Consider the following 10923-nt stretch of genomic DNA (forward strand, 5'->3'; position numbering starts at 1 on the left):
GTAAAGTGGGAACACCAGTTGGTGCACACCCATCCCTCTTTGTCAAGTTTTTTTTTGTATTACAGTGTTTTTACAATAATGTAATCATATTCATACCCTGTAAACTATGACCTGTCATTTTACTAAGGTTCATTACAGGCACTTGGTTCACCTACTCGGAGGCACTCACCTCTCTGAGAGTAATGCATTGGACGTAGCTCTGAATCACGTGTTTACCTGATGTTGCAAAAGAAAAGATATTTTATCAGATGTGTGGCCCAGTTAACAGACCCATCTCTCACTCATGTGAAATCATATTCATGGCGGAGAGTGGATTTGCACGCTGGGCACACTCATCCATCTGTGCCAGCAGCTTCTCTAATGGAAATGTGTGCCCCAGTTTGAATGCCAAGGTTTAAGAAGTAGAGTAGGTTCTTTCTTAAGTCTTGGCATTCTGACATGTACACGCTCGTCACCAATCTCCAGCTCTGATGCACTTGCTGTAACATGAGTGTATGTTGTAACTGTATGCACCATATGTGTATGTACCTTTGCTTTCCTAATAATAAATAACAGGCACAAGTCCGGATATGCCCCCCTCATCATTTCCTCCAGCTAACAGTTATGTATCATTCAGTATTTGTATTTAATTGTTATGTTTTCATCTCTCTGTTGTACAACATAAGGCACACATACACCACTTGCTGGTTTGAATCCCTGCTTCTATATGCTGGACTCAACCCCAGCTGGTTGACAACTGCCATGAATCTGCAACTAGCCAAAATGCTGCAGTGCTGCTTCACTATCTGATAAGACAGCCTTCAATAAGTTTTAGGCAAGGCATTGTACTGTCAACCCCCATACACTACAGCAAGACTGACACTTTATCTGTGTGGGATTAAGTCAAACATACTCTAGCCCAGGGATCCCCAACCTTTTGAACCCGTGAGCAACATTCAGAAGTAAAAGGAGTTGGGGAGCAACACTAGCATGAAAAATGTTCCTGGGGTGCCAAATAAGTGCTGTGATTGGCCATTTAGTAGCCCCTATGTGCATTGTCAACCTAAATTGAAGCTCTTTTTGTCAGTACACCTGGTTTTTATGCAACTAAAACTTGCCTCCAAGCCTGGAATTCAAAAATAGGCACCTGCTTTGAGGCCACTGGGAGCAACATCCAAGGGGTTGGAGAGCAACATGTTGCTCACGAGCTACTGGTTGGGGATCACTGCTCTAGCCAATGGGATTATTCCCTGTGTACAATGAGGGGTGGAGCCCAAAACTCAAATTGTGTAAACTCCCCAAACAGTTCAGATGCTAAGAGCTTGCTCTATGCAACACACCTAATTTTTTCAGTGCCATATTCTTGCATTTATTTGAATTTTGTTTTGTTTTGTTATTTTAATTTATATATCTTAGTTTTAACTTTTACAGCTTTTGTTTTGTTTGTTACCCGAACAAGATTTTTTTTAAACTCAGAATGGACCATCCAGGTTATAAGTAAGTATTCCTATCTTTTTTGTACTTTTCTTTAAACAGAACTTGCTGTGTATATGAGAGGGTTACAATTGCCTGTGTTGTGTGTGCATTTAAGAAATGGCTAGTTAGACCTGTGTACAGTAGTTCTGTTAAATCTGTTTAATAGATCTATCTAAATGTGTGTGCCCGAACAAGATTTTTTTAAACTCAGAATGGACCATTCAGGTTATAAGTAAGTATTCCTATCGTTTTTGTACTTTTCTTTAAACAGAACTTGCTGTGTATATGAGAGTGTTACAATTGCCTGTGTTGTGTGTGCATTTAAGAAATGGCTAGTTAGACCTGTGTACAGTAGTTCTGTTAAATCTGTTTAATAGACCTATCAAAATGTGTGTGCCACTGTTGTTTTATGTTTGACTGGGTGTGGAGAACATGTTTTACCCAACAAACATATTTATTTGTTGTTCAAACCCTCCCATCATTAGGCCTATGTGCAGTAGTTGATCAATTCACTTTTAGGTTTGAATGGGTGGGCCGGACTGTTACAACAGACCCATTAAGATATGGGTACCACTGTTGTTTTAAGTTTCACTGGGCTTGGAGGACATGAGTTATACAACATTTCACATATCTTTGTAGGACATGGTTGGTTTTTACTCCTTTTATTTGTACTTCAAACCCCTGCCCCCACCACCCCATCATTTTGTATTCCTTCCTGACACAGACATTGTCTCCAATATTTTTTTTTTAGGCAAAATCGGGTTGCCCTGGTTTGTCCTCGGTGCTTTAAAGTCGATAAAAGCTTGACAACTCATCTGCGGAGGACATGCATGAGATTTAGCTCATTGGAAGAGATCCATGAAGTTGCACATACTGCTTGGCGTCGCTTGTGGGACATTGCAGAGAAGGCTACCGTATTTAATCATCGTGAGATCCAGAAGCTTACCTCTCCTGCTGAATTCTCTGCCTTTTTGGAAAGGAAAGGATTTTTCATAGTGAACAAACCCCGGTATGTAGGCCTTAATTTCCCCCCCTAACCGTCTGTTTGTCTGTCTTTTAGATCCTTACTGATTTAGATCTAATGTGAACCTGTGTGGGACACTTTCTCTTCTTTTGATATGGGAATACTATCATGCCAGCTTTAGAGTACCAAGAACGCTATTGGCTATTACAGCACAAATGTTTTACATTGACATCTTCTATCCTATTTATTGCAGGGAAACTGCTGAACCTATAGCAACACCATCCACTTCTGCTGCTGCTTCAGCCCCGGATCGAGTAGAACTGGCTCCAGAAACAGGAGCAACCCATCGACTGTCCTGTCTAAGAAGTGAACCTATGGAGGACACTACCATGCTAAGGTGATTCTTTCTTTTAGCCCAGTGGATGCTATCATGCCAGCTTTAGAGTACCAAGAACGCTGTTGTCAATGTAAAACATTTGTGCAGTAATAGCCATCTTCTATCCTATTAATTTCAGGGAAACTGCTGAACCGATAGCAAGACCATCCACTTCTGCTGCTGCTTCAGCCCCAGATCGGGAAGAAGAGGCACCAGAAACAGGAGCAACCCATCCACTGTCCAGCCCTGTCCTGTTAAGAAGTGAACCTATGGAGGACACTACCATGCTAAGGTGATTTTTTTCTTTTAACACTGGACTGGTTAACAATTTTTACACATCAAAGTCGTGATTTGTTTAATATGTTGTGTTTATTCTCATGATTTTACAGCTTTGTGACTTTAGAAGTGGTGCCTCCTGAACTTGCCATAGAAAACTGTGAACTGAAATTCCCATCAGGGACAGACCTTTCCCATGCTGTTCCGGCTGCATCAGTTTCAGAAGAGGAGCAAGGAGCAGCAGAAAATATTGAAATCACAGAGCATGAACACATGGACATTGACAACCCAGAGGAAGATCAAGGCTTAGAGAGGTAATATATTTACTTGTATTTTATGCTAATTTACATGTGCTGTGACTAGCAAGTGGTAGTGGGAGAGGGAAGGGGCTGCTTCAGTCTAAAAGTTATTACCATGGGCTGGTGGTGGGCCATTTGAGCCTCTGTGCACTTGGCATGCCAAGGCCTGTTTTTAAATTACAGTCCATGCCTGGGTTCAGCCATTTACTTTTATATAGATCCGCACCCCCACATTAAAAAACAATCAACTCCCCCACATTTAGGTATGCAGCTCCTGCTGTACAGCAGTGACTCAGTCTCCAAATTAAGTTCAGCTGCAACTCTGATAATAATTGAATATTGCTGGCAGTGACAGGCCAACCACATCTGTCTAGAACCAGAAACATATTGCAGGTAACTTATTTGAAATTGCTAGAAGCAGAGATCAAGATCCAAACTTAAGAAGGCAATGCATTTACTTGTATATTTTCTTTTTTTAGATAGCTGGCACTGATTCTTATGTATTAATATGCACTGTGTCAATCATTCCTTTTGAAAATAATACAGGGCAGCGAAAATGAATTGGACTTCAGAAATAAGGCTGAAAATGAAGGAAGCTGGTCTGTACAATCGGCATCCGTCGTCGGCCCCACTCCTGAAAGCATTCACAGATTTTCTGACACATACATTGGGTGTCACTAGGTACAAACAGGAGGTAAGTACAGTAAAAAAATGAATGGTTTATTGTGTTCTAATTTTTTGCCAAGGAAAAGTTGTAGGTACTCGCACACCCTGTTCTCCAATTAGAGTAGATGAGCCTGGTGCACACAGGTGGAGGTTCGACAACCTCCCAATGCAGTACAAGGAAAATCCAATGGCACACAGGTCTGCTTGAAAACTTCAAGATTTATTTAGGCAATTGCAGTGCAACGTTTCGGGGAACACCCCTGGTATGCTTGACAAAGGGGTGTTCCCCGATACGTTGCACTGCAATTGCCTAAATAAATCTTGAAGTTTTCACGCAGACCTGTATGCCATTGGATTTTCCTTGTATTAATTTTTTGCCAAGTCATCATTTTTATTCCAGTTTAATGAGTCTCCGGCAGCTTATCGAGGCCTGTAGTTTCATTATGTTTTTATTTCCTTGGCCTTGCCTTTATGGGGTAGCTCTTGGTATGGTGTGGAAAAGAATGCTGTTAATACCCTAATGCTTTGTTATGTGCACTTAAGCCATCCCTACCAAATTTGATGTGATTTTTTTCTGTGTGTTCTTTTTAGGTGGAAAACTTGGCTAGGTTCCTTTATTTTATGAACCCACAAGATGCTAACTTGGCATTTGTGAAAGACATCCAAAGGACCAATGAGTTTTTCTTGAAGCTGCAAGAGATTGTCTCGCACCAGACAGTGTTCACTTATTTGAAGCATGTGAGGCGATTCGTAAAATTCCAGATCGACAACACCAACTTGTTTGCAACTGATCTGTCCATGCACAATGCCTGCAACAACTTTATGAAAGCCACGGATGCCCTTCAAAAAAGAATCAGTAAAGGAATATCCCGGGAAGTTGTCAAGAAAAGGTAACCCAAGTGGGCTATATTGATAATTCCTTTCAGCCCTCTGCTTTTTTTATCAGCATTATAAGTAACTTTTTTTTTTTTACAGGTACGATTCCTTGACCCATAAAATGAAGACACCGGAAGATTGCCGCAGGCTATTGTCAACAGCAAAAGGCACATTTTTGAAAGCCCTGGATGCTGCTCAAAAGGACGAGACAGATGATCAGGTTAAATTTGAGATCGTCCATTACCTGGAGGCGTTGCTGGTTCTGAAAAACTTGCAGAGACCAGGGGTTGTACAGAACATGACAGTAAGTAGATATTGACATAAGGACTTTGGTAAAATGTCATGTAAGATGATTCTCCAAAATAACCCTTACTCCTAGAACACTGAATGGAAAAACAGAATTCACCACAGATACACCAGCGGTAATACGCAGATACGTTTAACTATCATTGGCGTGGCAGAGCACAAGACAGCAACACAACAAGTGGCTGCATTTGCCTTGACAGAAGAGGAAGAAAAGGTAACTTTTTTTTATAAATCTGTGTTGAGGTTGATAGACAACTGTAGGAAAGCATGTGATTATATTGTTTTGCTTCTAGTGGTTCGACGTGTATTATCGTCACATAAGACCGAGACTGGTGCGTGACAACTCCCCCACAGACATCTTCTTATCGTCAACTGGGAAGAAACTTCATAGTGTTTCAAATGACCTGTGGCGATACCACCAAAGGTAAATTGTGAAGCCTGCACATTTAGAAGGTTTCACTGAGCAATGTCCCATATAATGTATATGGAGGAACTCACTGTCCGTTTCTCAACGATTTCTTTTTTGTGTTCCAATTTAAGGTACAACATTCCTAATGTGTGCAGTCAGGATGTGCGGCAAATGTGTGAGACATTTACTGTGTCACAATACACGGACTCCGAGAGGCATCGGTTTGCTAAGTATTTGGCACATACCAATGCGACAGCAGAGAGGAACTACCGGGAGAAAACTCTAGATGACATATGCCACGCATACCTGCTGGTCTCTGGGGCAGGTGCAAGCAGCAGTCATGAGAGTCAAGCAGGCACCTCAAGGTAAAGCACACACAGCTTCTGTTGTGACCTGCTCATTTGTGTAACAAATACAATTGCACATAGAAACAATTTTAACTTTTCTTTCTAAAGAAGCATAGAAACCCCAACTGCGGTTGAAAAACCTCCCACACCATCTTTCGAAAGTGGAGGTAAACCAGTGGAAAACCAGCAGGAAGTCCAGTATGACTCCTCCTACAATCTGTCTCATTTCTCATTCTATTTGGTGTTTCTCTCTGTACCTCTGCATTCCTTGTTTTTCTCAATTTCACTCGCCATTTAACATTTTTGCTTTCTTCGCTGTTTTTATAGAAGTCGACCATGCACACCACCACTACCTTTGGAAGATGAAAGTGACAATGAGGACCCAAAGTACCACCAACAGGAAGACGAGTATGCCTGCCCCTTGCAATGCCTCCTTCCCAGCTCTTTCTGTCTACTCTTTCTGTGTGCTCTATCAAATGTATTTTTGTTTACATTCTTTTTGTAGAAGTGAGGAAACATCCACATCTTCACAAACTCGATCAGACCCAGAGGACTACCAACAGGAAGTTGAGTATGTGTAATGCTATCACTCCTTCACAGCTTCTTGTGTCTCCTCTTTATTTCTCTCGTTCTAATTCTCTAAAATGTATTGCCTTTTTCTCTCTCATTCCTGTTGTAGTAGTGATGAACCATGCACATCCCGCTTAAGAAGAAGATGTACAGAGGCTTTTGAAATCGAAGCTGTGTAGGTGTTATCTCACCTCTTCCATTTCACTCCTACCTTTTATTCTGCCTCCTCATTCTTGGCTTCTCTTACTTCTATTTCTCTTTCCTGTCTTCCAGTTTCTCCTCCTCTGCCTTTCTTTCTGTGTCATTTTGTAAACCTAGTGAGAAAAGGCAGTTCAACGTATTTTATTTTTTAAAAAAAGAGCTGAGGAACCACACAGGAAGGATTCTGATTCTGTTTCTCCGCTTTTTGTTTTGTTTCTCTGTATCTCTGTTTAACATTGTGTTCACAAGCAGTTTCACAGAAAAGACTCTCCGTATGTTTCTTTTTATAGAAGCAAAGAACCAGTCACGCCCCATTCAAAAGAACCAGTCACGCCCCATTCAAGATGCAAAAGACGGAGAGAAACAGACCAAGAGGAGGATGCGTGAGTTATATGTCTCACTTGTCATTTTACTCCATCCTATTTCTCATCCTCCTCCTACTTTGTGGCTTTTCCTTTTTCACTCTCTCTCTCGCCTACCCTCTGGACATTCCCCTTTGTCTCTGTCTGTGTTATCAGTGTGTGAACACAATAACATAAAACAGTCCACTTAAATATTTCTACATTGTTGTTAAAGAACTGAAGAACCTCAGATGTCCAAGCCACAAACAAGAAGATGTCCAGAAACACACCAACAGGAGGACACGTACGTCATCTCTCCACTGCCATTTAACTCCTTCCTCTTTTTCCTCTTTTTTTTCCTCAAGGTCTCTAACTTTTCTTCCACTCATGTGACTTTTCTACTTTCTCTTTGAATTTAACTTGCTGTTCAGCTATACCCATTTGTGTCTCTCTCTGTAACTCTGTAACCCAGTAGACAACCAGCAGGAAGTCCAGTATATCTCCCCCTGCAATCTCTTTGTCTCATCAATCTTTCTATGTGGTGATTCTCTCTGTACCTCTGCATTCTTGTTTTTTTCTCTCGCCATCTAAAATATGGTTTTGTTTTCTTCACTTTTTCTATAGAAGTAAATCATGCATACCACCACCACCACCACATTTGGAAAATGAAAGTGACCCAGCTCCTTCTGTCTCCTCTGTCTCTGTGGTCTCTAAATTGTGTTTTTGTTTTACATTCTTTCTGTAGAAGTGATGAACCGTGCACATCTTCAGGAACTGAATGGGACCCAGAGGACCACCAACAGGAAGTCGAGTATGGCTCCCCCTTGCACTGCCTCTTTCCCTGCTCTTTCTGACTCCTCCTTCCGTGTGCTCTATAAATGTATTTTTGTTTACATTCTTTTTGTAGAAGTGAGGAAATGTGTGCCTCTTCACAGCCTGAATCAGACCCAGAGGACTACCAACAGAAAGTAGAGTATGTGTTATGCAATCACTCCACAGCTTCTTGTAGCTTCTTATGTCTCCTCTTTATTTCTCTTGTTCTGATTCTCTAAATTGCGTTGCCTTTTTCCTCATTCTTATTGTAGTAGAGATGAACCGGGAACATCCCATTCAAGAAGAAGACGTACAGAGGCTTGTCCAATGGAAGTAGCGTAGGTTTTACCTCTCCTCTACTATTTCACACCTATCTATTGTTGTGCCTCCTCATTCTTGGTTTCTCTTACTTCTATTTCCCTTTCCTGTCTTCCAGTTTCTCCCCTCTGCCTTCATTTCTGTGTCAATGTTTTCATTTTAAAAAAAATGCTGAAGGACTATGCAGACATTCAGGAAAACACCAACAGGAGGGAGCATGCATTTCTATCCTTTTTATTTCTTTGGTTTCTCCGTTTCTCTGCTTTATTCTGTGTTCACAAGCAGTTACAAATAATAAACTGCGTATGTTTATTGTTATAGAACTAAAAAACCAAGCACGCCCCATTCAAGAAGCAAAAGACGGAGAGAAACAGACCAAGAGGAGGATGCGTGAGTTATATGTCTCATTTGTCATTTTACTCCATCCTGTATCACTGCCTTCTCTTACTTTGTGGCTATTCTTTTCTAGTTCTCTCCAACTTTCCCTCCGGTCATGCCCCTTTGTCTCTGTCTGTGTTAAATCCTAAAACAATCTGCTTAAATATTTGTACATTGTTTTTAAAGAACTGAAGAACCTCAGGTGTTCCAGCAACAAACCAGAAGAAGTCCAGAAACACACCAACAGAAGGAAGCGTAAGTCATATCTCTCCACTGCCATTTTACACCTTTATATGTCTCCTCTTTTTACTCTACGTTTTAAACTTCCAGTTATGTGGCTTTTCTACTTTCTCTATGTCTCTAATTTACTTCTTCAACTATGCCGCTTGTATCACTCTGTAACACATGAAACCGTCTGCTTAAATGTGTGTGCTTTGTTTTTAAAGGAAAGAATTACTTCGCACATCCTGTAAACACAAAAAAGTCGTGATCAAGGCAGGCCTTTCAAGAGAAGATCTGTTCAGTGTAATTGCAAAGGAGATATTCCCAATAAGAATAAATAGTGATCCTCCAGACTTAAAAAAATGGAGGGATCTTTCTCCAGAGCATTGGTTATACCTGTCTGACCGATGGAGAAAATCTCAAAATTTAATGCGAAGGAACTATGTCGCCGGTAAGATTGCTATGGATTTCCAAATGAAACTTATGCACAAACTGTTTACACATGGACAGACAGTAACAGAGATTTATTCATTTAACATTTCTCTTTCTTTAATAAATAGAGCATTTCCAGAATCGGGAACATTATAAGGCACAGATCAAAAGGTTTTTACAGATGATGCAGTGAAACGTCAACATGCCAAGGATACCCGATATTCTGAAGAAAATAGCTTCATTACGTTAAAAAAGGACATGTAAGTCTTTGGTTACAAGATATGTACATTTATTATTAATTATCTATGCTTCCTCTGACCCAACTTCCATTTCTCCTGCTCTCTCTCTTTCTCTCTCTCTCTCTCTCTCTCTCATGTCACTTTTAAAAGATATATACATTATCTATGCTTCCTCTGACCCAACTTCCATTTCTCCTGCTCTCTCTCTCCCTCTCCCCTCTCCCATCTCCCATCTCTCTCTCCCCTCTCCCATCTCTCTCCCTCTCTCCCCACTGTTGATTGTTTGGTCAGCAGAAATGTAAGAAATGTTATTTTTTTTAGGCTTCAAGAAATAAGCAAAGACAGTAGTGAAGAGATGGAAGCGACTGAAAGTATGGAACAATACTCTGACGTCACTTTTAAAAGATATGTACATTTATTAATTTATTATTAATTATCTATGCTTCCTCTGACCCAACATCCCCCTCTCTCCCCCTCTCTCTCTCCCCCTCTCTCTCTCCCCCTCTCTCTCCACTGTTGATTGGTCAGCAGAAATGTAAGTAATGTTATTTTTTTTAGGTTTCAAGAAATAAGCAAAGACAGTAGCGAAGAGATGAAAGCGACTGAAAGTATGGAAGAAATTGACAATGACAACACGTTAAAGAATCAGTTTGGACCAGGGAAAACATCTGATCACCACAAGTCGGGACAATAGTGAAGAGATGGAAGAGACTGAAAACATGGACACATTTTGATTGTAAATAATGACAACACGTTAAAGACTAATTTTTTTCCAGGGACATCATCCGATCGCCATAAGTGGGGTCAGGGAGGAATTTTTTTCTCCCAGCATGAATTAAAACAAGCTGGGTTTTTGTTTTCGCCTCCCTCTGGAACAGGGAATAAAATGTTAACTTGTCCTTAAAGTTTTTAAATAAATGATTATTTAAAAAAAGCCACTGCCTTCATTGTATCATCCAGGAACTTTAAGGAGGGTTTGGAGGGGTTCTTCATCACAAACTACTTGTGGATATATAGAGATATATATATATATATATATAGATATAGAGAGAGAGAGAGAGAGAGAGAGAGAGAGAGAGAGAGAGAGAGAGAGAGAGAGAGAGAGAGAGAGAGAGAGAGAGAGAGATAGAGATATATAGAGATATAGATATATATAGATATATATAGATATATATAGATATAGATATAGATATATATATATATATATATATAGATAACAAACAAGGGAAAGTTGTGCTCACCACTATTTTTTAAAAACCATTAGGCGGGGGTGCAATGAGGGTGTGACCACAAAATACATATAGTCAACTACAAGAGGTCCTCTGCACTCAACCCATTATCAATATATTTAAGACAAAGACATTTTGTGCATACTGCTACTAAAAAATGCCTTACCCTTTAAACAACACAGGGATTGTTTGTCCATATATTGCAA

At 40.3% G+C, this 10923-nt stretch overlaps 1 protein-coding gene across 15 annotated transcripts; it reads left to right on the top strand.

Moving 5' to 3' along the window:
• The first annotated feature begins 1262 nt into the window (after nucleotides 1-1262).
• LOC108704569 lies at nucleotides 1263-10423 on the top strand. 15 transcript variants are annotated; one of them, XM_041585979.1, is made up of 25 exons: nucleotides 1264-1476; nucleotides 2207-2464; nucleotides 2673-2816; nucleotides 2935-3087; nucleotides 3185-3385; nucleotides 3917-4064; nucleotides 4628-4926; nucleotides 5012-5216; nucleotides 5292-5432; nucleotides 5512-5642; nucleotides 5759-5992; nucleotides 6083-6172; nucleotides 6302-6382; nucleotides 6480-6545; nucleotides 6654-6719; nucleotides 7036-7128; nucleotides 7322-7390; nucleotides 7835-7897; nucleotides 7994-8059; nucleotides 8172-8237; nucleotides 8539-8607; nucleotides 8782-8850; nucleotides 9042-9268; nucleotides 9378-9509; nucleotides 9810-10422. In XM_041585979.1, the coding sequence occupies exons 1-24, from the start codon at nucleotides 1457-1459 to the stop codon at nucleotides 9440-9442; spliced, it is 3024 nt and encodes a 1007-aa protein (XP_041441913.1). In that variant the 5' UTR covers nucleotides 1264-1456; the 3' UTR covers nucleotides 9443-9509; nucleotides 9810-10422. The 15 variants fall into 15 exon arrangements, with proteins under 15 accessions (XP_041441922.1, XP_041441924.1, XP_041441923.1 ...); XM_041585978.1 differs by having other exon boundaries at nucleotides 6657-6719; nucleotides 7832-7897; XM_041585976.1 differs by having other exon boundaries at nucleotides 7832-7897; nucleotides 9810-10421.
• The last annotated feature ends 500 nt before the right edge of the window (nucleotides 10424-10923 follow it).

The sequence above is a fragment of the Xenopus laevis genome, chromosome 3L (genome assembly GCF_017654675.1).
Source record: "Xenopus laevis strain J_2021 chromosome 3L, Xenopus_laevis_v10.1, whole genome shotgun sequence".
Taxonomy (NCBI): domain Eukaryota; kingdom Metazoa; phylum Chordata; class Amphibia; order Anura; family Pipidae; genus Xenopus; species Xenopus laevis.

Coding starts and splice junctions, on each gene's coding strand:
- LOC108704569 (XM_041585976.1), top strand. CDS start 1,457: ATGGACCATCCAGGTTATAA. Junction 2,465..2,672: donor TTCATAGTGAACAAACCCCG/GTATGTAGGCCT, acceptor TATTTATTGCAG/GGAAACTGCTGAACCTATAG. Junction 4,065..4,627: donor TCACTAGGTACAAACAGGAG/GTAAGTACAGTA, acceptor TGTTCTTTTTAG/GTGGAAAACTTGGCTAGGTT.